General features: G+C 52.0%; 9 protein-coding genes across 9 annotated transcripts; 2 read left to right on the forward strand and 7 right to left on the reverse strand.

Moving 5' to 3' along the window:
* Positions 1 to 654: 654 nt before the first annotated feature.
* On the forward strand, positions 655 to 2538 carry HMPREF1120_05667 (uncharacterized protein; the record flags this gene model as incomplete). Its single annotated transcript, XM_009159851.1, has 2 exons — positions 655 to 1649; positions 1761 to 2538. The coding sequence occupies 2 exons, from the start codon at positions 655 to 657 to the stop codon at positions 2536 to 2538; spliced, it is 1773 nt and encodes a 590-aa protein (XP_009158099.1).
* On the reverse strand, positions 2463 to 4691 carry HMPREF1120_05668 (uncharacterized protein). The gene is made up of 3 exons (XM_009159852.1): positions 3779 to 4691; positions 3377 to 3412; positions 2463 to 3265 (listed from the first exon to the last, which is right to left on the reverse strand). The coding sequence occupies exons 1-3, from the start codon at positions 4149 to 4151 to the stop codon at positions 3060 to 3062; spliced, it is 615 nt and encodes a 204-aa protein (XP_009158100.1). The 5' UTR covers positions 4152 to 4691; the 3' UTR covers positions 2463 to 3059.
* Positions 4692 to 4931: 240 nt separating this feature from the next.
* HMPREF1120_05669 (cytochrome P450 oxidoreductase) lies at positions 4932 to 7715 on the reverse strand. Its single transcript, XM_009159853.1, has 6 exons — positions 6785 to 7715; positions 6466 to 6720; positions 6306 to 6413; positions 5460 to 6245; positions 5347 to 5389; positions 4932 to 5276 (listed from the first exon to the last, which is right to left on the reverse strand). Exons 1-6 carry the CDS (start codon positions 7085 to 7087, stop codon positions 5206 to 5208), a joined length of 1566 nt encoding a protein of 521 aa, XP_009158101.1. The 5' UTR covers positions 7088 to 7715; the 3' UTR covers positions 4932 to 5205.
* A 343-nt stretch (positions 7716 to 8058) lies between these two features.
* HMPREF1120_05670 (uncharacterized protein) lies at positions 8059 to 10112 on the reverse strand. The gene is made up of 5 exons (XM_009159854.1): positions 9754 to 10112; positions 9645 to 9663; positions 9409 to 9591; positions 9185 to 9350; positions 8059 to 9132 (listed from the first exon to the last, which is right to left on the reverse strand). Exons 1-5 carry the CDS (start codon positions 9775 to 9777, stop codon positions 8472 to 8474), a joined length of 1053 nt encoding a protein of 350 aa, XP_009158102.1. The 5' UTR covers positions 9778 to 10112; the 3' UTR covers positions 8059 to 8471.
* A 285-nt stretch (positions 10113 to 10397) lies between these two features.
* Positions 10398 to 10652, reverse strand: HMPREF1120_05671 (uncharacterized protein; the record flags this gene model as incomplete). Its single annotated transcript, XM_009159855.1, has 1 exon — positions 10398 to 10652. One exon carries the CDS (start codon positions 10650 to 10652, stop codon positions 10398 to 10400), a length of 255 nt encoding a protein of 84 aa, XP_009158103.1.
* Positions 10653 to 10696: 44 nt separating this feature from the next.
* On the reverse strand, positions 10697 to 11820 carry HMPREF1120_05672 (uncharacterized protein; the record flags this gene model as incomplete). Its single annotated transcript, XM_009159856.1, has 4 exons — positions 10697 to 11071; positions 11132 to 11292; positions 11346 to 11562; positions 11629 to 11820. 4 exons carry the CDS (start codon positions 11818 to 11820, stop codon positions 10697 to 10699), a joined length of 945 nt encoding a protein of 314 aa, XP_009158104.1.
* A 2108-nt stretch (positions 11821 to 13928) lies between these two features.
* On the forward strand, positions 13929 to 16578 carry HMPREF1120_05673 (uncharacterized protein; the record flags this gene model as incomplete). The annotated part of the gene is made up of 2 exons (XM_009159857.1): positions 13929 to 13950; positions 13997 to 16578. 2 exons carry the CDS (start codon positions 13929 to 13931, stop codon positions 16576 to 16578), a joined length of 2604 nt encoding a protein of 867 aa, XP_009158105.1.
* HMPREF1120_05674 (uncharacterized protein) lies at positions 15230 to 18908 on the reverse strand. Its single transcript, XM_009159858.1, has 2 exons — positions 18398 to 18908; positions 15230 to 17868 (listed from the first exon to the last, which is right to left on the reverse strand). Exons 1-2 carry the CDS (start codon positions 18618 to 18620, stop codon positions 16955 to 16957), a joined length of 1137 nt encoding a protein of 378 aa, XP_009158106.1. The 5' UTR covers positions 18621 to 18908; the 3' UTR covers positions 15230 to 16954.
* A 75-nt stretch (positions 18909 to 18983) lies between these two features.
* On the reverse strand, positions 18984 to 23593 carry HMPREF1120_05675 (uncharacterized protein). The gene is made up of 5 exons (XM_009159859.1): positions 22567 to 23593; positions 22390 to 22486; positions 22247 to 22340; positions 22154 to 22197; positions 18984 to 22102 (listed from the first exon to the last, which is right to left on the reverse strand). The coding sequence occupies exons 1-5, from the start codon at positions 22678 to 22680 to the stop codon at positions 19695 to 19697; spliced, it is 2757 nt and encodes a 918-aa protein (XP_009158107.1). The 5' UTR covers positions 22681 to 23593; the 3' UTR covers positions 18984 to 19694.
* Between the last annotated feature and the right edge of the window lie 105 nt (positions 23594 to 23698).

The raw sequence follows: 23698 nt of genomic DNA on the forward strand, positions 1-23698 counted from the left end.
CTGTAGGCCAGGTACCAAAGGGAGCGTGTTGCATGTTCACGAGATACTCCCTTTGGTTCCCCTTTGAGGTCATCTTTCAAGGTACTTTTATTTTGCTCTTCCATCGACACCTCTCTTATCGACTCCAGGTCCCATGATATGTATGTTGTACCCCCCAGATCGCCAATTCATACGTTTGAATCAATCTTGAACCAGTAAACGAACGCGTTAAGTAGACCAAGTAAGTAGGTACATGTAGTAACGACATATATAACCACACAGACAGACAAACAGACAAGCAGGCAATCCAATCGCCTACCAACTCTACAGTATGTTGTTTTGTGTTATGTGGCCCGGGGTCCTGACAAAACCCACACCCCGAATTGGCTCCGGAGGGAACGGAAGGGTTCACTGGCAAGTTCGCGCGGCCAAGGGGCCCCCTCGGCCCCCTATTTTATTTCCACTTGTTTATTACTACCGGTGCTTGGGTGCCACTAGTCCTTGGACTTTCCAATTTTAGATTTGCAACGAATCGAGGACGCGATATTTCGAATTCGATCCTTCAACAATTGAAATCCGTACAGTATTGGACATTGTACAGTAACGGTACAGGATTTCAACCACAGCAGAATCGAATCGATTGATTGATTCTCGCGCGTCTTTGTGGTCTCAATCATGCACCGAGCATTATCACTGTCGGCGCTGCTGACACTGGTCCTGGCCACGGTGTTGCCAGTGGCCGCCTACCGACCGGTCCAGTTCGTCAAACACACAGGCGAGTCAGGACGGGCGGACCAAGCATTCAGCATTGTCAACTACTACAACGAAACGACACAGCAATCAGATCTATATGTTCGAATGCAAGCGTTTCGCTATGAATCGTCGGCCAAAGGCTGGGCGGCACTGGGTCTGGGCCCCGAAATGAAAGGTGCCCTCATGTTCATCATCTACGGCGATCCCGCTGCACCGGACGCGTCCATGACCCTGACTGTGCGGACGGCCGATGGCCATCATCCGCCACGACCGCTGGACGAAATGAAGGAATTCTACAGCGGTGAGGTGCCCGATGTCGACGTGGCCACGGCCCATTTCGAGCCGTATACGGGGGAATTCTTCCATCCGGACCTGAAGCAGAAACCGTCCCATTTGGGCGTTGCTGAGTTTGTCGTCCGTGGATATAATCGATGGACGGCCCCGGCGCTGGGCGTCTCCAACGATACCACCAACCAGGCCATGATCTGGAGCAGCAACTTCAAGCAAGACTTTGGCGGTGATTTTGGGGCGATCCGAAATATCGACATGCATCAGTTTGGTCTGGGGTTTGGGTTTTTGTGGACTGATGTGCGCAACGCGCTGTCGCCGATTCCGTTCTTTGCCCCGATCAAGGATACACAAGGCCACAAGGGCGTCAGTGAGACTGGAGATCCTCCGGCCCCAACGAGCGACGAGTTGGCTATCGGTGAGGGCATTCTGATCGAACAGCAGCAGGACTTTGGGCAGAAGGAAGACGGCTTCGACAAGGCTGCTGCTGCTGGGGCGGCCGCCGGTGCCGCTGCTGGTGCCGCAGCTGGAGTTGCCGATGATAAGACCACCGACAACTTGAACGACGGAAACAAAGTCGAGGAGCCGGTCAAGACGCCTAAACAGTGGAATATTCGGTCATTGATGTGGTATGTCAAGCTGGACTGGTTTTCTGTCATCAGAATTTATTCACTCCCTTTCCCATTCTACCGGTTACTATCTATTTACCATTTAACCAAAGACTAACTTTTCTGCAACAGGCACATCCACGGCATCCTAATGACCCTATCATTCCTAATCCTCTACCCACTCGGGGTCTACTTCCTCCGCTCCGGCCGCAGCACCGCATTCAACCTCCACTGGACAATCAACTCCTTAGCCAGTGTATCCGTCGGCATCGGCGCGGTCGTCGGATTCGTCAACTCGCGGCGCATTTCCCTGGTTCATCAATACCTAGGTATATTGCTCGTGTGCGCCTTGGCCGTGCAGACCGTCCTAGGTTGGCGCCACCACATCATTTACATTTCGTACATCTCACTCCGTCGCAATGGCGGCACCACTACGACTTGGATGGCCAAAGTGCACGTGTGGCTGGGTCGCGTCGTCCTGCCTTTGGGAATGTTAAACGTCGTTTCGGGTCTGTTGCTACGCCACTACGGCTGGTTCACGGTCGCGGCGGCGATTATGCTTGCGGCATTGGAAATCGTGGTTCTGGCACTTGTGGTGGTGCGTGCGCGCCGTAGGGCGGGTAATCTTGCTGCGGCGGCGGCGGCAGGGGTGAATGGTCATAAATTGGGGCCAATTGGTGGTGGTGGTGCTGGTAACGGAGAGCGTTCTGCTGCTGATGAGGCGGAGGAGTATTTCCAGCTTACGGCGGATGATGATGAGTTTACTGATGAGGAGGAGGGTGTGGGCGCTGATGAAGAACAAGGGAGAGGGAAGGATGCAGCTGCAGCGCAAGCCGCTCGCGAGAGGGAAGAGCAGGAGGAGAAGAAGAGGGAGCAGCAGAGACGGTTGGCGAGGTTGGATAAGATTTAGATTTAGACTTGGTCAGTGATATTGCAGTGATGGTGGTTCTTTGTCTTCAGAATGGATGGGACGCCGCGGAAGCTATCAAGGAAAGAATGTAGAGTATGTATCAGAAATGAAGATATTTGGTCGAGGGCAAGACAAAGAAGACATTGACATCAAGACAGAAGAGAAGCTCTCCGCTAGACCCAAGATACTGTATACGATACACAGATCCGAACCGCCGCCTGCAGTGAATCCAAAGCTTCAAGTCCAAGTCGGGGGGTTGCCACTCCAGTTGGATGTCAAGTCTATTCAATCAGCATACTTGTATGCCTGGCATCACATTCACCGGGTTCAACTTCCACGCCAAATCTGCGTTCCACTGCACATCACAAGATCGGCCAGTGGATCGTAGATCAGCCTTCAGTTTGTGACCTCCTAACATCTAGTATCTAGCATCTAGCATCTACTATCTACTATCTATCCCGTCATTCTATCCTATTCTCCCGCTCCTAGTACCCTGCATCATCCACCACTGCATCTCAACCTCACTCCTTAACCAAAACCCTCTCCTCAATCGGCAAATAACTTCTCTCCAACGGCGGCGCAGTCGGCTTCCCAAAGACCAATTGGGCTTTGAGCTTCCACGTCTCCGGCAGTCCAAAAGCAGACAATGTCTCGGCCGTGATGGCAGGCAGGAAATTGTAATGCTGCAAGTTACAGCCTAGTCCTTCGGCGGTGAGGGCGGTCCAGACTACACGGAACACGACGGTAAGTATAAGAATTCTTCCACTTTCATTCAAGAACAGTAAAGAGACATGGTAGGGGAGGGTGGCTTTGGGTTATGGGGTGATATAATACTTACCGATGAATTGGTGCATGCCTGAGGAATGATCGGAGACTAGTTGGTAGGAGAGGAAAAGTCAGTATCAGTATCAGAAGCAGCATGTTCGCATAGAAATACAACCGCAAGCCAGGCCAGATTGGGGATCAGGTCGAAATCGAATTGAGGCACACGGGCAAGGGTAAGCCATGGGGATAACAAACGGCGGGACGGGCACAAGAGGAGAGCTTGCGGTGACTTGACTCGAGTTGGATGGAACGGGACCGCGAAAACAAATATTCACCAGTTCAAACCCCCAAAAAGAGAAAGACAAGTCTCAACCCAACCCGTACCGTTCGATTTTTCCCTTCCGAGGCACCGGCAGGCCCAAGCAAGACACGCACACCAGAATAAGAACAAAAAAACTCGGGAAACTATACTTACACTCCGTCAACATCGGCTGAACCATAGCATTCTTGGTCCCCAACGTATCCAACGCCGCCTGATCCTCAAAAAACAACACCGTTCCATGAGCACCTCTGAACCCACTGAGCCGAGAAGTCAGGTACTTCTTTGCATTTTCGTCCATCGGCAGCGCCGAAATATGGCTTGTCGCAATGTCCCAGAACTTATGGTGCGACTCTCCAAAAAGGACCACTGCACGCGCCGATTGGACATTGTACGTTGAGGGAGCGTGCTTGATGGCTGTCTGCACGATTTCCACGACCTTGGAGTCTGGGATGGTGGTTTCGGAGGAGAGGGTGTAGTTTGAGCGGCGGGTTTTGACTGCTTCGAGGAATGCATCTGAGGCTCCCATTTTTGCAATGTATCCAAGCACTGATGATCAGATGGAGTGGATTGAATCTTTGGGCAAAAGGCAAAGTATAAAGTATCAAGTGGATGAGTGACCTGTGTTGTGTTATAGCAGTATGGAAAAGAAAATATCTGGAGGAGGTTGTAGGGTGGAAGATATTTCGACTAATGTTTGGATACCCAGGATTTATATATCTCAGACGAATGTCAATGTCTTCTGGACAAGGGATAATCAAGGGAAAGATAAGAGCTGTTAGACCGCTGGACTGTAAAGTTGTATACCATGCCAGTGGTAGAGGGTCACTGGCACCGTTGAAGTGGAACCTCGTGGAAGCACTCCCCGTGCGCCTGGAACCACCTTGCAAGGAGGCCTTTTTTAACAAAGCTCCCATACAACGCTGTACATTCCTCCATCACTTGCCGGTGCCCTACAGTCCAGAAAGGTGGAACGAAGGCGCGTCAGGCCCCAGCATGTTATCCACCAAACCCTCCGATTGTATCGCACCTGGACAGCAGGTGCTGATTCACCTCAGGCCGTTGAAAGGCTGTACAATTTGGACACGTATAACCCGGCTTCCGGCGCTTCCTCGATATGTGCTAGTTGAGATGGTGTCATGGGCCACAGCAGCTTCTGGTTGGATCATCCGGTTTGGCGGATGGGGCTGGACACAGCCTTCTCATTAGTAAGCTGGATGTCTCTCGGTCGAGAAACACTTCGTGTCACGTGACGCTTAATAAGCCTCTCGGACGAGACGACGACGACAGTAGTAGAGGAGTCTTTGCACGGCAGGAATAAGCAGGTGATTTGACTCTAAAATGAGAAAAAACAACAGTTTTTTGTTCAGGATTAATGACAAGTGAAGCTGAAGTCGCCAGCAGACTGACTCCCTAGTCGACAAGCTCCCTCGCCTGCCACCAACACTTGCTCGAGAAATGCAACGACAATCGTAGATAGATATTGTCGCAAGTGCGGGCTTTGACCGCTGTGGAGGAGCTTCGTACGCAATGCTTTCCCAACTCCGGTGTCACACATGCCCGTTCATGACGTTAAACTCGAATCAGCTGGCAGCAGCTTGCAGATCCCGTGCCTTGAACCGACAGTAAAAGTCATGTTCCTTAACAAACCAGGCTGCAGCAGAAATCAAAAGAGTCAGTAAGGACAATACAGTGTTGGGGGCCACAAGGCTCGGTTCACTCACCATTATGCAACTTCCAGTCTCTGCTGGGGTCGTCGAATTGTACCTGGGACACGAACCACAGTCAGCCGAGGAATCTCTAGAGGGTGTGTCGTTTGAGATCCAGTGTAGCTTACCTCAAAGCGCCTCAAAAAGGCAGGAATCAGCTTATACATCTCCAACAGACTGATGTTTTTGCCAATGCACGTCCGGGCTCCGGCACCGAACTGAAACAAAGTGCCGTTCATTTCCTTCAGCTGCTCTTTGCTCACATCAAGCCATCGTTCAGGGATATAGCTGTCCACATTCGACCCAAAGACCTCTTCTCGTTTGTGGATCACCCAAGCATTGCAGCCGACAATCGTGCCCCCTGGTATGAAGTGGCCGTCAATCTCGATCCCTTGAGGTGGAGTGACCCGTTCCAGGGGCAGACCAGCGGCAGGATGCATACGGAAGGCTTCTTTAATACAAGCATCAAGGTACGGTAGCTGCTGAGATTCCGCCCAGGTCACTGCGCCTGTTGGTCGGTTTTGAATTCGACCTTCTCTCACGGCGTCGTCAAGCTCTTGCATTAGTCTCTGGTAGCAGCGCGGATTGCGAAGGAGATAATAAAACACGGCAGCCAAGCTGATGGCCGTGGTTTCGGAACCGGCAAAAGCCATGGAAACTGCCATGGTCAGGACTCGTTGGTCGGTCATGAATTCAGGCCGGTCGGTCTGTGCTTTCAAGAACATGGACAGCAAGTCTGGCTTCTCGGTGCCCTTTTCGCGGCCTTGTGATTGCATCTCGGAAAGACGTTCAGACATGCGTTGCACTGCAAAGGTAGTAACGGGAAAAGCGAACAGTTTCACGCCGAGTCTGTCGAGCAGGAGAACCAGTGGATTTTTCAAGAATAACAGGTCAAGCCAAGGCATTTGCCCAACCTAGAGACGAATAGTCAGCAACCTCGACGCGGGCTGATTTCTTTTGGTTTCTATACTTACCGGTGCAACGTAAGAAAATAACCTTCCGAGATATCCGACCATACCGTCGATGTCTTCGTTTTTCTCCACGAAGCCATGCCGCTTGCTGTAGGTGATTTGCCCGATGACCTGCGAGGTGGTAAGAACGACAGCCTTCTGTCAGCTCTCTCAAAGAACTTACATCAAATGCAAAGTATTGGAGCCACTGCGCAAAATCACAGACCTGGCCAGGCTTCGCATAGAGCTTGTCTGTCTGGTTCAGGAAAACCTCGACGGTTTCGGTAACAGCAGGCTCATATTGAACCAACTGACTCATTGAGAATGCGTTGTTGACAGAACGACGAAGGTTGGCATGGTAAGACTCGTCGGTGGTCGAAAACAGCGACGGTAACCGTTTTCCTTTGCTGACACTCTGTTGCACAGGGTAGAATCCCGACTAGACAGGTTGTTCTGATCAGACTCGACTCGGCGTCATTGACATTCTTCCGTGGATACCATACCTTGGTAAAACCTTTATTCAATCCATAAATGGTCTTCAATGCTTTCGGATTCGCAAATGATAACGTGTTTGGCCCCAGTCGGACAATATCCCCATATTGCCGATGTAGCTTCAGGTGAGTGATATCTGGTCGACGTCCCAACACGTCGAAAAACCTCCACCAATCCGTAAATCCTGCCAGCACTGGTCCTGGATATTTGTTGAGACCATGGTAGAAGTAGTTGCGCACGAAATAGCTCACGACAAGGACGGCTACGGCCACAGGCCAGTTATTGACAATGACGGGCACTATGGATTCGAGCATCGTGGCGGATTGGGAGAAGGGGTATTCACAAAAGATTCAAGCACCGAGAAGGATCGTTTTACCAGTATGCTCACCTTTCCACCACAGTAGAGATGGGTGTTGGCTCTTATGGAGCACATTCAGTTTCAGATGGCGCAAATGTCGAAGACGGCATTTCCGATATACGAGTCCCGTGCGGGATGGGGACTGAGATCTGGTGCGCTCTCAGTAGATGTGCCGGCTTGTATCGCGTCGAGTGGCTCAGTAGGTTTGCTCTCGGCAGTTCACCTTTGGGCAAGGGTCAAGAAGGCAGGCTTGTACGATCCCATAGATCATGACAGGCGAGGCCAGCGAATAGCATTGGGAATTATGACCCAGCTCTGTCGGTAATTCGACGGCCTTTGATGATGACTGTCGCAATGTTCGGCAATGGCTCCCTTCATTGGGGTCACACCAGCCCTCAAGCTGGCCTTTGTCCTGTCACTGGCAAGTGTGGTAAACTGTTACAGATCGGATATAGGGATGACCGGCACCCACGATTGTGGGGAAACCCCCAGGGCAGAAAGCTCCTTTTGTGGGCAAATATGACAGAGGAAGAGCCGTGATTCGAGGACGAGTACCTAGGTAGGAGCTGGCGGGAGCGTTCGACGTCGAGCAGTTGTTGTTGTATGCCACAGTACTATTATTGCCGTGGTACTAGTAGGAGAATACACCGCTGGCAGCCTCGGCAGATGTTGTTTGACTTCAACTGCCGACTTCAACTCCCACCTATGTTTTCCGGCGTCTGTTCCGTCACACGCGTTGAGAGACCAATCTGGTCGTTTCCATAGCTTGCTGACTGAACAGTCGGAGCTTCCCTCAGTTGAATTACCGGTGATCTGCTTGGTGAGTGCTGTTGGGACCTATCCGTCAGGGGGTCGTTATATGGATATGGTCTGCTTTCTTCTAGAACCATGATCGGCAATCCCTACTATAATGCCAGTGAGCACGAACGGATCAGGAATACCTTAGGATGGAATCACGATATGGGCGGATCTACACGAGTACATGGACGAAACAGGAAAATCAATTTGATCAATTTGAGTTCCATTCTGCATCGACCAGGTTCAAAAGCAAGAAAGCATATGTTACACGATTCCAAGCCGGCCAGGATCAAGCCTGCTTGAGACTGTAGAACAAAATCCCTCCTTTCCCTGATCCCTGCTGGATGCTTTTGAAGATCTCGAGTGCACTCAATTAGAACCCGATGCACCTTTTATGAAGGCTTGTTTCAAGCTTCATAGCCACCAGGATGAAGACCGCGCAAATCAAGGGGACTGTCTTTAGGGGAATGTCCGTTCAGAAGGAGATGTCTGTGTACTTTCTCGTGTGTGCACGGTGCGGTTGAAAGATCACTTGGAGTGATTTACTTTCCACCCAGGCTGGGGAAAGCATTCTCGTCGTCGACTGGGACTGCAGGAGCATCACTGCCACCACGGCCACGGCCGCCACGTCCTCGTCCACGGAATTCACCTCGGCCGCCACGGTCACCACGGAAAGCGCCACGTTCACCACCACGATCGCCACGGCCTCGACCGCCTCGGCTACCTCCACGACCACGGGATTCGCGCGGTGGCTCCTTGAAGGTGTAGTCGATGTTGAGGAACTCCTTCTTCTGAGCACGCTCTCGCTGGGCCTTTGTCTTCTCTTCGCCCTTGAAGTAGTCCTCGTTGTCATCCTTGGCCAATTCCTTAGCCGACTTCCACTTCTTGTCATCCTTGGCGCCTTCGTTGGGAGCACGGGCTTCCTTCAGACCAAGTCCTTCAAGCTTCTTCGCAGCTTGCTCCGCCAAGTATTCGGCATAGGACTTTGTGTTGCTCTCTGGCTCGGCTTCAGGGTCAGGGATAGGTTCACCGCCTTCGGGAATGGTGACGGGTTCGGCGTTCTCGTTGTAGGCTTCCGCGGTTCCGGCGTCCCATCCTTCCTTTTCTTCCTGTTTGGCAATGGCTTCTCCGGCTCTCTCGTCGGCCCATTCACCCTCGCCAGTGTTCTCGCCCCAGCCGTGCTCAACTTGCTTGGGATGGTCGCTAAATCGGTGATTAGTTATGATAAATAGTGGATGCGTAGGAGGTAACTCACCTCACACCGGTGCGGCTGTGTCGATCACCAAAATCACCGCCACGGCGAGGTCCACGGCCGCGGCCAACACGGCGAGCACCAGGACCGCGTTCACGGATGGGACGATCACCGGCCTCAGCAGGCTTTTCACGGTTGTAATCTCTGCCAGTGGCTCGGTCACGGAATGCTGCCCAAGAAGTCAGCAAGTCGATCTAACAGCTGCGACGTTGTGGCTATGAGCATACCAGCTTCATTTGCACTGAAACCACCTCCTCTCCGACCACCACGGCCACGAACAGCTACATTTCCAGCTGCCTCGACAGGGGTAACTTCTGGCGCATTGCGTTTGCCATGTCGGGGAACTGGCTTTTCGACCGCCTTGGTGGGTGGTTCAGGCTCGCGATCAGAGTCCTGGTCCGAGGTATTGCCTGTGCAAATGTGTTAATTGTGAAAAGCGCAGCGCAGTCCGGAACGGTCGTACCCAATAACTCGTAGAGGTTCTGCAAAGTCCATTGTTAGCTACTGCGCGATAGTTTTTATACACCAAAAGCACGATGTGAATCGCCGTGGTCGTTGAGCTTGTAGCTTACCTTACTTTTAACGTCGGTCGCCATGACGTTTCCTCTCGAGCGCCTTCCGTGAAGGCTTGCTTTATTGAAACTCCAACTCGAGCTGGAAGGTGGTAGACGCTCGACCCAGACAATGTCCCGAAATGTAGGACCTTGTCAAGTCGAGTAGGATGAGTGCCTGATTGAGCGGTGGTGAGGTAATGCCTACAGGTAAGGTCGGTCGGGCTGCAGTGTCTGCGCGAGTTCAATGCGTGAGGAATTCTCGGGCGAAGACTTGGCACCCCAGAAATGCCGGTTTAGGACTAGCGTTAGGGCACGGCAGTGTCAGGCACCTACTAACAGGGTTGGACTGTCTCGTACTTATCAGGCTGTAGTACGGCACTATGCTACTGTGTCGCAGTGAGATCTATAGACATCCTGTCTGCGGACAAGCTACGTGAAATCACGAATAGCACAACTATAGAGTTGCACTGTACAAGTCTGGAGCTTTTGATTATATACAAACTAATCTGGATCTACTCTCGTCGTCAAGCATGGCATAGGCATGCACAATGCCCACCCAACACACACATCATCATTCATGCACAGCGCCAGCGCTAATGTCCAATAGCAGCGATTTGGCAAAGTCCAACGTGGTACCCACTGTCGTATCGCACAGTTGTGCTTCATCTTCTGGGCTGTTGCGGCGGATATGAATAAGGATTAGGAAAGGTCATGCTGGCAGTGAGCCCAAAAGGATCTGCGTCCAGCATAGGATCGTAGGGATCGATTAGAACACCACTACCACCGCCATCGCTTGCGGCACTGGTCGTCATCGGAGGTGATGCTTGCATGCCTATAGGCATGCCGGGTGCAGAGGTGGTCGGAGGCAGTCGGAAGTTTGGAATAAAGCTGTCCGTATCGACATCGTCGCCGTCCATTTCGTCCATCAGATCGGCTTGTGCATCGTACTCCTGTTCTGTATTCACGAATTCAGTCTAGGACGAACAAAGCTCCACAAGCAGGAAAAGAAACAAGGGGTACGGGTTAACTTGCCGAGCTGAGAATAATGTTTTTGAAAGGACGTTGGATAATAATTATCCTGCATCATATGGTTGGGTTGCGTTCGAGGTGGGTATGGTTGGGAACTGTCAGATTGCGACAATTGCCTCGCCGGATGTCTGGGCTGTGACGGAAACGAGCCCGGCTGCGGCAAAGGCCGGTTTTGTTGTTGTGGTGGTTGCGATTGCTGTGAGTGCTGAGCTGATATGTCGGTTGCAGGTGAGGCCATTCCCCCCTGCAAAGCAAAACCCGGTGATCTTGCGTTAGAGGGAGAGGAATGTTGTGAGGGAGGGGTGGGCTGTGCTGCAGGTGAGCCTGCGAAACTGCGTGATCCGCCAACCTGGGAGGGTTGATTTACAGTCTGTATTGGGGGTGCCATTGCTGGTCGGTGCCTGGCCTGCTGTTGTCTGTTGAGCATTGCTTTCTGCATCGGAGATGCCTGGCCTGTCATCGGAGGCGGACGATGTGGTCGCAGATTTGGACTGCCCTTAAGGGCGAGCTCCGCTTGAACATCGATGCCTATACCAAGAGAGTTAGCAAGGATTCAGCGGGCATGGACGACTACCACTGACCTTTCTCAAGAAGAATGCGTTCGAGAAGCGAGTTCTTATATCGCAGCATCAAACACTCGTCGGCAGCCGCGCGGTGGCTCTGTTGGAGGTTTTGAAGAGTCTCTTCATGGTGCTGGATCGTCGTCTCCAGTTGCTTGATGTATTCGGTCCGGCGCTCGCGGAAGGCTGCTTGCGCTTGACGATTCCTTTGCTTGCGTTCCTCTGAAGTGGCATATATCTGAACAGGCGTGTCAGAGGACTATCAAACATTTATAGGTAGCATTGCAACTTGGAATGGACTTACAGGTTTTCTACCACCTTTGCGTTTTGGGGCAGGGGCAGGCTCTTGGGCAGGCTGCTCAGAGCCCGTTGCAGTTGTAGCCTCAGCCTGGCCTGGTGTCGAGGCTGAGGATGACGAATATCTCTCGATACTAGGCTCGCGCTTTGGAACCACAGCGTCGGGAAGCGTTGAGTCGGCATTCGACAATGAGCCCATGCCTGCTCCACGCAACTCGAGTCTAATTTGACGTGCCTGGCATCAAGCACCAATAACGAGGGCGAGATACTCGACCGGGGGATGGCAAGATCTGACGCGCAACCCCGTGGGATCTGATAGCAAAAACGTAAAAGAAAAGATGTGTGACAATTGGAAATAGAGATAAGAGATGAGTAAAGCAATGAGCAACAGTGAAGAGAGGAAGGCGTGAGGTAATCTAATGAGCTAACAGAATTTGCACCACGAGAGGACCGGACCAGGGATGGTGGGGGGGTAGGCCAGTTATGAGAAGCAGGGTGTCTGCTCCCTGGAAGGCAGCGCCTGATCTTGCTTCCGGGCCGCGTGAGATCGAAGGTTTGAGTAGTAGTCAAGGACCTTGGAGCCCTAACCCCTCAAAACACTTGCCGGAAATCGAGGAATGGAACCAAGCCTCCAATAATAACATGAAATGGCTCAAAAAGGTGGGTTTTCCGTTCAGTCAGCCGATCATTTGCGCCAGCATCACCGTTATGTGGAGGGGAGAATGTGTTCTTGTCGGTATGCACGATCAGATAGAGGGGAAGACGCCGTGAGCTCCCTCACGACTATCATCACAGAGCAAAAGTGCGAAAACTCTGCCCATGCCCAGCTCACAGGGCGTTCGTGGAAACGGCGGGAGCTCAACGGCGACGCACTTGGGGCACGCACCACGTGGGAAAAAATTTTCAGTCGGGGACCATCATGATGCGGGAAACCAATCACGGTCTGCCCTACCGCCAACTATTTCCGCATCTGGAGTGGCGGCTGGAGCTATGGACTAAAGAGGCATAGATGAACAATTCTGATCCAACGTCAAGCGAGCGCCGCGAAACCAGCCACCAACTGCAACCCGCTGTCCACAAAATCCGCGTCAGATGAGCAGCAGGATCTTGTCGCTAGGCTTCTTGGCCACCGAACCGTATCCCGGACTGGGTTCAGCTTCGCCTTTAGTCCCGTTCCCCGCCTTTTGAGAGTTGTCTTTCTCCGTGGACTGAAGTGTCAGTTCCTTGTCCGCGCAGCCCGAGGATCTCCCTGTCACATCTGGCCAGACCATCACAAAGTACAACATTCATTGTATTGAGAACAAACAGATCATGCGAGCGGAGGCCGCAGAATCCATCTCCGCCCGACGCTACCCCGGCCTCCGCGTCGATCATCAATGGGTCTTCCCTTGCTAACTGGGATCCGAGTTTGCAAGCATGAGGGACAAGGAGGTCCGGAAACAGTAGCTGATTATGGCAAGAGCAGGAGGCATGCCTTGGCGGCTCTGATTGGGATCGGCTACACGGTAGTCGGTCTCGGCTGCTAAGCCCCAGTAGTAGGTGGCACTACAATACAGTCATTGTCGTCGAAGGCTTTATTGTGGTAAATACTGCCAGAATCCCTTTGAAAGAGGACAACGAGCGCAGGGCGCGTGTCTTACGTTCCTGGAAAGAAGAGGGACAGTTTCGCTCTGCGACGCTGCCCAATTTGGCAGTGGCCCCCTCAATAGGAGAGCTCACTAGCATCAGCATTAGCAAGAGATTCTGGCGTCTGGATCGTGTTTCTCGTGGTATTGGTACGTATGCCGGGATGATATAGAAGAGAAACAAACTGGGCTGTAAATCGCCAACTTTGCGAATACACTGGTTTCAGAGGATCTCAAATTCGGTGGGTTTACGACATGGTTGTGGATGTTATTTCAGATAGCATCGTTCTCAGGTCTGCAATTACGTGAGAACATGCCGCTATCAATGGGCCGAAGGTAAGGAAGGGTACTGCACAATAGAGGCGGGAGCAATGCTAGTGAAAACACTGCAGACTCGCCGGAGGAAGGAAGCAACATGCACCTGCTGCCTTCTACCCTCTATGCTGCAGAAAGCAGTTGGCAGGAGTGACGCGATGATCATGCTCTCACAACTGCAACAGCTGCGGTCCCATGCCTGCGCTCACTGTCTTAATCCCTCATGTTGTGACCGGGTCCTTATCTCAGTTGAAGAAACTTCATCTTACCCTGCTTCATTCGTTTGCGAAGTGTGAAGCCCCGGCCACGACCCCTATAAGACCCTCCTTAACCACATGTCTAAACAGCTCAAAACCATTGGCATCTGATGGAGCAGAGGACACGGAACGGTGAGTGGATACGATGTCTGGATCTGTATCGGCTGATTTGGTCTAGATCAGCCAAAACGGTTCTCTCTCATCAAGCGAACATCTTCTGAAGATGCCAAACAAACCCGTTTTGCCCTTCACTCAAGCCTCGAAGCCTTCTCTCGACCAATCTCTGCCTTGGCAAGACATCGAGTACATCAGTTGTCCGACATTCGAGAAGTGTCCGGGTCTTCAAAGACTGCAACTATACTAGGGAGTCCCGGCATTGAATGGTCAGACGGCACTCAAGACAGACCTGAGACTCCGCCTGGCCCAAGCGGTGCTCTTTCACCAACGGCATCCTCTGAATACCTTACACCCACTGCACTTCGATCTGGGCGGAATGGCAATTCGTCGGTCCTGGGAAGTCGAACCACCAGTGCGATCAGTTTGCCTCAGCGCCAGGTTCCGGAACGAAGGTCTTCGGCCAGTATATTTTCGCGTGGACTTGGAGGCTCGGGACAGGCTTCCATGCAAGAGCTACCAACGTGGAAAACACATGAGCTGGACGACAGCGCCCAAATAGTACCCAACAGAGGCCGGGCAGAGTCGCCGGTCCGAGTTGCCATAAACCGGTCAGCTCAATCCTCCGAAATCCTTCGACCCTCTGCTGCACGCACTTTCATTCGTACTACTCCTCCACATGAAGTCCTAGACAACGGCAGTATCCGCCATTCTCGGGTCGATCTGTCTGTCCGCCTTCCCTCTCCGTTGTTTGTGGGTGGGGGTACAGTTGAAGGCGAAATAGCTATTCAGGTTGATGGCGGAGTGCCTCGAAAAGCGAAGATGAAGCCAATCTACATTTCCAAAGCCTCCGTCGATGTGATTGGTGTGGAGGAAATCAGTGATGGGAGACGCTGGGTCTTTCTTTCTCTGGCCACTGAGCTTTTCGACAAGGACAACCCTCCGCCTCCTTCTTCAGTGACTTCGCAACAGCCTTTACCGGGGCCAGATCTATGGTGGGAGTTGAAACCTGCTACATCGGTTCTTCCATTTTGCGTCAATCTGCCGCTCAAGCTTGGACCGCCGCCATATGCCTCCCGACATGCTTCTATCCGCTACCTTTTATGCCCGTCGGTTGTCCTGCGTGTCGGTGATAAACGAAGTGTCGTCAGACAGACGTGGAGCGTCCAGATGCTTACCGTCCATGATCCAGAGAAAGCTTTGGCGAGCTTACCGAGCCCTCTTCTGGCAGCTGACACACTCTATTTGACACACGGAGCAGAAACCCAAACTGTGAAGCTGACTGCCGGGCTACATCGGCAGACCTGGGTCAATGGAGCCATGATCTTTATCGACGTTCATATTGTGAATAATACATCCAAGTCCATCAAAAAGATAGAGGTACAACTGGAGAAGACAACCCTATGGTACACACACGCCCCAGCCGGCACCATTGAAAGGAGCGCAAATCACCTTCGGCTACCCCGACGTACAGACACCGAGATTGTCAGTGGCTCGACATTCAAGAAAGGCACTTCATGGAAGGGTGTCCCGAGCCACACTTCGGAGGTGAGAACCATCGAACTGGAGGCACCGCGTGGCCACGTCACAATCAGTACTGGAAGGTATTTTGAGGTCAGATATTTCGTTAACGTGGTGGTCACGGTCAGAATGTTCAAAACCGTGGCGGTGCAGCTTCCTGTCACACTTATTCCCATCAATTCGCTCGACATTCTGCCCAATTCCCTGGCCCAGGTCGCTGCTTCTATCGAGGCCAAACGGGCGAAAACGGTTCCGGTCCCACCGGACGTCCCGGGCCCAACACCTTTCCACCAGGGACAAGCATTCTCCGCTCCACTCCGTCATTCAATGGAACTTCAACAGCGAGAAAGGGGGACCATTCCTCCTAACGATGTCGATACCCTTCGACAAGACATCGACAACTCTCCTAGACGGCAAAGCCGTACTCACGAACACTGTAGAGTTGGCTCGGAAAGTCAAACAACAACGGATGAAAATGCTGCGCCAGGCCGTCCAAGTATGGCATCGTCTTCCCATCATCATGTCACACGACATCCTAGCTGTTATCATTGCCACCTGGTCTACCAGAAGGAGCAAGAGGGGCCGAAGCTGCCTAGACTCCAGGTCTCAACTTCAGGGCTCGGATTTTCCGAATCCGAGTTTGAGGTGCCTGCTGACTCGCCGCCTCGAAAGGTCATGCTCAGCGAGCGAGAGCGGAACATGATCCATCAGCAAAGAGAGCTCAGAAACCGGCAACAACGCAGCCATCAACATCAAAAGCGGCCAAGTACAGAGATTTCTCGGGGACATCAAGCACTTGCTTCTCAAGAACAAGCAACTTGGAATAATGTCGTGGCCAACTCAGGGATAGGCCCGAAGCAGCCGGAGTTTGGCAACGGCGGTGGATCTGGGGCACAGATGCACAGAAACAGTCAACATAGAGCTTCAGGCACCGCAAGAACGCGATCCAAAACAAATCCGGAAGGGTTGAGACAATTGACGGTGGCCAACAGGCCAAGGAGGCGGTCCAGCGTAGACCGAACGGACCGTGCCCGCCAGGGTGGTGACTCCACGTTACTTTCGGGCGTTCCTCGCAGAATGAGTCGGGAAGTCGGTTATCGAATGAGCGTGGATCAATTGTTTTAAGAGACGTTGTGTATTGTTGTTTTTGCAGTGCCTTTTATATCGACATTGGCACTTCATCCTTGTGGTCAATACAGTTTATTTCACTCGGAAGCAGCAAGATTTGCGCCTGTCTGGATATGATAAACACAGCAGCGACTGATGGCATGATAACAAGGTCTGCATATACGTGTCTTAGATAGCAATGAATGATTATCAGCCACAAGCTTTAGCTGAGGTTCTTTCGTCTTGCGGCGTAGTATGTTTGCTTCCGACAATACTGGTACCCAAGATTCGGGCCCTACCACAGGAATCTTTGTCCCATCATTCCATTATATTACTTCTCTGGTCATCTAAACTAGATGATGTTGGACATTGATCGACATAGTCTCTTGCTTTTCTAGACAGACTGAACAAGAAGGAGACTCTCACCGATGCCCTGGCTAGCAAGTGGTTTTCCGCGACCAGGCTGGTGAGGAGTAGTAGTGCTGGTGCTGGTGGTGGTAGCAGCAGCAGAGGGAGCATAAAGGCGGACCTGTCTGATCCCCACGCCACGGCTCTGTATCCAAGCATCATCGGCCTCGTCACGCGGAGTGCGCAGCTCGATGCCGACTTTTCCCTCGACATCCTTCATGGCGTTTTGGTCCGGTGCACTCAACGGGAAGAAGACGGCTGCATTTTTGCGGTTTGAGGCGGTGACGCCACTACTGTCCTCTCCGGAAGAAGAAGTAGAAGAGATACGTTGAGGCAAAGCACCGCTCACAGCAGTATATAGCTTCACATAATTCTCAAACTGTTCCTCTGGAACGACGACGTCGACGGAAAGGATTCCTCTAGCTCCACAGGGATGGGTTGTCAAAGAGGAATAGGACGAGGACTCTTGTGAATCTTTATACGGAATCCGCAACAACCGATCCGTGACATCGTGACAGAAGAACGGGACATCAAGTCTCCCCGTGGGAAAGTATTGGTCCAATGGTCTTGGGACGCTGGGGGCACTATTGTCGAAAGATGGTTTCGTCACGTACCATTCGACTTTTTTGCCGTCTTTGCGTTTGCGGCCGCCGTGGATTGGTTGTTTGAATTGGATGCCGAGACCGGAATCACCAGAGGTGCCGGGGGATGTCAAGCGTTTGTCAACTTCGGCAATCGTCTCTTGGGCCGATTTGGGAGCGGGAGTCGTGAGTGCAAAGTCGATCAAGCCGGCCGGTTTGCCTTTCCAGTCGAAGAATTCGGTGGGTTCGGCAATCCAGTTGATTAGTTCGATGTAGGTGCCGTCGGAGAAGACGATGAGTTTGTTTCGGGAGGAGCCGCCTAGAGATTGGAAATCTGAGTAGGAGTCCGGACAGAGTCGAGATGATGGAGATGGAGTGGTTGGCTATGTATGTAATGTACTTGTAGTAAGAATGCGAATCCCAATCCACTGAGGGAGATGGAAAGAAGCTTGGTTGGTTTTCATTCTCTTCTCTCCAAGTGCGATAAGACATGAAACAAACAAGAAGGATCATGATGTTCGAGTAGACACGGAAGGGGAACTTGACCCGAGCCGGGATCATAACGATGCCCGCCAAGTTCGCATTTGCAAACAAAATGTAATCGTAGATCGTGACACGACATGGAGAGACAGGAATGGAAGGATTGGATACTGTAGAATGCCCGGCCTGGCTGGTACCGTACTGTATTCCAGCAGCGATACACCACGCCAGCCAGACAAACAAACACTGCCAGCCACTGCACCCTAACCGCACAAACCAATGCCGAAGAAACGACGAGAAGAAGGAGAATATCGCCGAAATGAGCTGGTAGCTGCTAGATGCGTAGTGCATAGTGTAACGCTACTCACCGGCATGTACACCTCCCTCAATGATCTGAAAATTATCACTCAACCACGCCGGTGGATTCTCAAAGTCCGGTGTATCCAAGAGTAGAATGACATGGTCGTGAGAATAGTCGGAGATGGTGCGAGCGCTGACGCCGGCACCTGTTCCTGTCTCTGCGCTCATGGTTTGTATTGTCTTGTTGCTCGAGATAGAAAGATGACGATGACGAAGATCAATAACAGACATGACTTCAAGTTGACTCGGGGTCTTGTTGTCGAGTGATACCTAGTAGTCCGCCGATCTGGGAGCTCGCAATCACTGGTCAATCAACCCTGTAGTATCGAGATACTAGTAGTAGTACTTCTTTTTGGACTTTGACAACGGAGGACAAGGAATATCACCGTCACTGAGATATAATAAGGAGCCGAATGTCCGATCAGTATTTGTATGCCAGGGAAGTCCAAAACCTTGAAGTTCCTCGAACACGGCCTGAGTCACATCATATAGTCAAGGTATGGTACGAGGCTGACTGGCATGGGCGAGGACGGGGACCACTTGCATGACTAAGGAGCGTTGGGGATCAAGATCGAAGGCAAACATAACAAATAACCTTGGCATGTTTGGTCCATACTTTCAGACTGCATTGTAAACAACAGTAGCAATACGTGCAAACTTCTGAGTTTGCTGACGAGGCTGAAGAAAGGGGCAACATCTCCCATAACCTGTTTACAACTGAAACTCCACATGCATCTGCGCAGACTCAAGTCATTTGGTTTGACGAGGCTAGAAATCCATCTGGTCCGCTCCAAGCCGCCAACACCACCGCCACCACACAGATCACTGGAATTTGGTACTTCGTACACGGTCAACTACTGCCGGACATGGGCTCTTCTGAGCTGCTCGTCAGACATTCCAATGATGCGCCACGCCTGAGGTCATTGATGGGCGTTATCTTAGCCCGCCTTCGGCAACAATATTAGCTGTCATTGTTCTCTTGAACAGCCTCGTGCTTGGGTTGTCAATCATCCCTATCCAGGACTTGGGCCGTCATGGAAACCACCGCTTGAAAGAGCTCCATCTTTCAGAGCTGTTCCTGGAGTTCGCCAGTTAGGAGCACAAGCACAATCTGTGCTCGCCCGGCATAGACCAAACTTCCTCGGTGTAATCACTGCCTGAATGCTGTGCCAGGCAAACCCACATCCTTTGTCCCGCTGATTGTCCTCTCTTGGAGACAACTTGCAATATCGTACATAGCATAAGCATGGACACATTCCACATCATTGCTGAAGCCAAAACATGTCCTGCTTTCCCCAAATTGCTCTACCCCTGTTCGCTGATCGTTGCAGATTGCTCGCTCTGAGCCTGCTGCGTGGCAGAATCATCATCTTGGTTCGTGACATTTGAGATACTGATCGCAATCTTCTTCGGCTTCTGCACACCGACTCGATTTTCCGTGTCGACGCTGCTGGGAAGGGTGGCCGGCTCCTCGGCCTGTTTCGATCTCAAAAACCCCTTTTTTCTCCGCAAAGACCCATGAGAGGCAACACTCGAAACACTCGAAGACGAATTCCTCCGTTTCGAACCGCCAGACAACTTGCCTAATTCATCGTCATCGTCTTCTTCTTGTCTTCGTCGCTTTTCGCTAATTCGCTCGGGAGGCTGCTGCAAATCCGGCTCGCCAGTGGACTTAATGTCGGGTGATGGTTGCAACATCTTTTGTGCGGCAGACTTGACCTCTGGGGGTGAGGTTTCCTTGCCACTGTCCGGCGTCAGAGGCGTTTCCGGTGTTGCTGCAGCTTTGACATCCATGGTTTCATCTTCGTCATCATCAGGATAATCCACCAGTGGTTTACTGATGGGAGAAGCTCCGCCGTTCATCAGTTCGACCTTCATCCTCCTACGATGCCACTGCATTCGGTCGGAAACATCCTTGCTAGACTCCTGCTCCATGCCTCCATCATGATCGTCCTCCTCATCATCCGACGTATTGAAGTAATCCTCTTCGCTGGCGTCCATGTCTGCGATCCCGCGCCACCTACCACCCAAGCTTGGACGATGCGTCGGCGGGGTTGCGTCACCCTGGCTAAAGAGAGTGTGCTCTGGAGCAGGACGGTCGTGCGTCAGCTGCTCATACCGGATCAGAAGGTGTTGGAAAGAGTCGATGTAGCTAAGTTCCTGAAGCTTTGGCCGATAAATCTCCCCGAGGTGATGAATTATTGGTTTGATCGTTTCCTTCCGAATGTATTCAAACAGCTCCAGACACGCCGAATTCAGGAGGTTATCCCTAGGCATGGTGTCGAGGACGATGTTCAAAATGGCTTCAAAGGCATCACTTTTGATGACCTGAGCAATGTAAAACTGATCCTGCAAGGCGATGGCTGTACGGAAGAATTTCAAGGCTGTCAGCTTCAGTGGCTTTTGCGACACTAACAGCAGTTGAGCTACGCGCACAGCCAGGTTTTCTGATATTACAAAAGGTCGACTTCGTATCGGATGTTGCCGGACAAAAAAGGTCAAAATCTCCACCAGGTAAGAGAACAAGGACACTTCTTGGTACGAAAAGTTCTGCATCGACTCTCGAGATCCAAGCGCTTTCAAAGGTGCGAAGAGTTTTCGACATGATCGATCGAAATTATCCTGGGCAAATTGCTCGTTCTGTTGCTGAGCCTGGGTTATGTGCGGTGGTCGTGACAGCTTGGTCATGAACTCCGAGCTCTGCCGGTTACCCATGGGGTCATTAGAGGGAGGTTGAGGATCCAGGAGAATCTTGATGGCATCTGCCAACTGGTTCTTGACACCAAGGTCTGTCTCGGCATGCAGCAGGTCGATCAAAGTGTCTGTTAACGGAGTCTTCTTTTCGTGGACGGCTTTGAGCATGTAGCCCCTCATCATGTTGGGGTCATGGTCAAGGAGGGCGACGAGGATTTCGACCCCCGTGGTTCGCATGGCCGGCTCAGGGTGCTTCACCGCAAAGGTGATGACGGCAAACAGGCCATGAGCAATGAAATTGTTCAGGAGATTTGCACGTGCCTGCATCTGCAGAGTTTTGGCGACCGCGGTACATTGCTGCAGGAATTGTACAGCTTGTTCTTTTCGCTTTAAGTCGGTATTGTCAGGACTGAATATCGCAAAAAGCTCCTTCAAAAAAGCAGTGTTGTTTTGTAGATGTTGTACAATGTCAACTTGGTTGAAGAAAATGAGGGAGTTGAGGACGCCAAACGTGGGGTCATCCAGGATTCGTGCCAGCACAACGTCCTTAAGATATTGCAGCCTCCATGTCTGTCTGATCTTCCGCTTGATGTTCTGGTCTTTGATCTCAACAACCTCTTTATACCGCGACTCGTCCGAGAGGTACTGCCGATGATTGGCTTTGTGGGTAGGAAAGTCGGGGTCGTACTCGAGCGCGCCAACCACTCCGATGATAATCTCGTCGGTGACCAAGTGCTCTATGATTGTGTTGTCGTTCATCAGGATCAAGGCTTTCATGATATTGCAGAGTCGATGTAAGTCAGGCAGACTCTCAAGATCCTCCGCCATCTCCACCAAGGGTATTAGTTTTAGTAGGTATTCTTCTTTTATTAAGAACTTCGCCAGCGCTTCGCGACCACCTTGCGTGAGGCTCGCCTGCCTTATGTTCGCCTCGATCTCGTCAAGATTGCTCAACTCGGGAGGGTTGAGCGTGAAAGAAGTGGATATGTGGTCGAGCGCATCATCTGAAAGTCCATCGTCTTGGATGTATAAGCATGGTACATCAGGAACGGGGCGGTGGAGAGTCTCACCTGGAAGAGAAAGCAACTGCTGTTGCACTTGCTGGACGAATTCCCTTGACCATTATCAGTATCTTGAGTGAAGCGCACCGCGACCTAACGTACCATATCACTGCGCAGCCCTCAGCCTCCTGAAAGCTGAGGGCCATGTCACAACTATTGTCAGTGCCATTGTTCTCCGTCCAGACGATCAGAGTATCTGAACGCGTCAGTTGTTATCACATCAAGATAGAGACTTGTTATGCTACCTTGCTGCTTTTGATATCCATCCTCCTTAAGGATCCTGGTCTCGAGCAGCATGCGCTCAGGGTGGTCTTCCGACTCGACGTATATCCTTGGTTCATCCTAAAGCACATGGTTAGCCCGTCCCTCTTCCTGCAAGTTTCGCGTTGCGGTCGCCTGAAGCCAATGGGCGCGAAACATACATTGATGATCTGCCCTGTGCAAAACCCGGTGCCTCTATCAAACCAGTCATTCTCGCGCAGCTCATACACCTTGACTCGCTTTTTTTCGTTGGCAAGCGGCGCAGGCATTGCCATGACGGGGGGTGTGGGAACAACGAATGGACATCAGCAAACGAGCAAAGCCGGACCCGTTTGCTGACTCTGATCGGAAACGGCGAGGTGCGCAGGCGATGTTGGCTTTTGGTGATACAGAACAGGTGGCGCGGGGTGGGTTCGAGGCGATTTGCAGGTGTCGCCGGGCCAGGAAAGACGGTGGATAGGTCGCGACAAGCGCCCCAGCGATGAGAGCAGGACACAATGGACGAGATTGTGATCACAACGACCTTTGCGCACCGCCGGTGATTGCGCCCTCGAGTGCTACGGCGAAGGCTTGATGTTCGTGGAGATGACGTGCATGCAGAATCGAGTGCGGCGACAATCTTGACAGACCGACGTGAGAAGTCGGATCACGGTGTGGTGTGGCACGAAACGGGCTGAAAGAAGCAAGCAGCCCTCCCTGAATCCTGGCACTGCGCTAGGTGCCCGGGTTATCTGATCTCTGCTCTTTGCGTAGGTGCTGCCACAGCTGCTCTCGTGGAAAAGCACAGGGCACAAGAGGGTCTGCAGTTCCAGATTTAGCGGCCAGTCCTGCCACCAGTTCAGCAGTGCCAGTGCAAATTGGTAGTAGCCTGTGGATGTCGCAGGCCTGGAGCAGGGGCAAGGTCCCGTCGGCGAGCTGCCTAATAAATGCGCCGAGGCGTGGGTGTCCACCGCTTGGACTGTTTACACTGCTAGTAGGGTAGGAAGACGGCGCGTGAGCCCAAACTAGGTGATAAAGTACAATGTACGCTGCTCAACACCAAGCAAGATCTGGCCGTAAGATCTTATGCGTACTTCCAATGCAATACTCTGACGATTATCAGGAGATTTGGTGAAGGAACAGCGAGATGGAAGAGATCGTGTGAGGTGCAACTTGAGCGCGCAGGCAGAATATTGTAATGGCGCAGGCGGTGCAGCGAGTGGTTGCACGCTGCAGTTGAGTCTGACATCACACCCTTAACACCCGGAGTGGCTTGCAGTGATTCCCGGCACCTAAAAAGCGTCGCAGGCAGCC

This window comes from Exophiala dermatitidis (genome assembly GCF_000230625.1).
Source record: "Exophiala dermatitidis NIH/UT8656 unplaced genomic scaffold supercont1.5, whole genome shotgun sequence".
In the NCBI taxonomy this organism is placed as follows: Eukaryota; Fungi; Ascomycota; class Eurotiomycetes; order Chaetothyriales; family Herpotrichiellaceae; genus Exophiala; species Exophiala dermatitidis.

Bases quoted from the DNA above. Each gene is read 5' to 3' on its own strand.
- HMPREF1120_05674 (XM_009159858.1), bottom strand. From the start codon at position 18,620: ATGTCTGTTATTGATCTTCGTCATCGTCATCTTTCTATCTCGAGCAAC. The intron at 17,869-18,397 runs GTGAGTAGCGTT...TCCAATCTCTAG, and splicing joins TGAGGGAGGTGTACATGCCG to GCGGCTCCTCCCGAAACAAA.
- HMPREF1120_05670 (XM_009159854.1), bottom strand. From the start codon at position 9,777: ATGGCGACCGACGTTAAAAGTAAG. The intron at 9,351-9,408 runs GTATGCTCATAG...CTTCTTGGGCAG, and splicing joins TTTCAGTGCAAATGAAGCTG to CATTCCGTGACCGAGCCACT. The intron at 9,133-9,184 runs GTGAGTTACCTC...TCACCGATTTAG, and splicing joins CACAGCCGCACCGGTGTGAG to CGACCATCCCAAGCAAGTTG.
- HMPREF1120_05675 (XM_009159859.1), bottom strand. From the start codon at position 22,680: ATGGCAATGCCTGCGCCGCTTGCCAACGAAAAAAAGCGAGTCAAGGTG. The intron at 22,341-22,389 runs GTAGCATAACAA...TGACGCGTTCAG, and splicing joins TGGATATCAAAAGCAGCAAG to ATACTCTGATCGTCTGGACG. The intron at 22,103-22,153 runs GTGAGACTCTCC...TATACATCCAAG, and splicing joins GCAGTTGCTTTCTCTTCCAG to ACGATGGACTTTCAGATGAT.
- HMPREF1120_05669 (XM_009159853.1), bottom strand. From the start codon at position 7,087: ATGCTCGAATCCATAGTGCCCGTCATTGTCAATAACTGGCCTGTGGCC. The intron at 6,414-6,465 runs GTAAGTTCTTTG...ACCACCTCGCAG, and splicing joins TCCAATACTTTGCATTTGAT to GTCATCGGGCAAATCACCTA. The intron at 6,246-6,305 runs GTAAGTATAGAA...ATTCGTCTCTAG, and splicing joins TATTTTCTTACGTTGCACCG to GTTGGGCAAATGCCTTGGCT.
- HMPREF1120_05668 (XM_009159852.1), bottom strand. From the start codon at position 4,151: ATGGGAGCCTCAGATGCATTCCTCGAAGCAGTCAAAACCCGCCGCTCA. The intron at 3,413-3,778 runs GTAAGTATAGTT...CCTACCAACTAG, and splicing joins TCAGCCGATGTTGACGGAGT to TCTCCGATCATTCCTCAGGC. The intron at 3,266-3,376 runs GTAAGTATTATA...TGTTCCGTGTAG, and splicing joins AGGCATGCACCAATTCATCG to TCTGGACCGCCCTCACCGCC.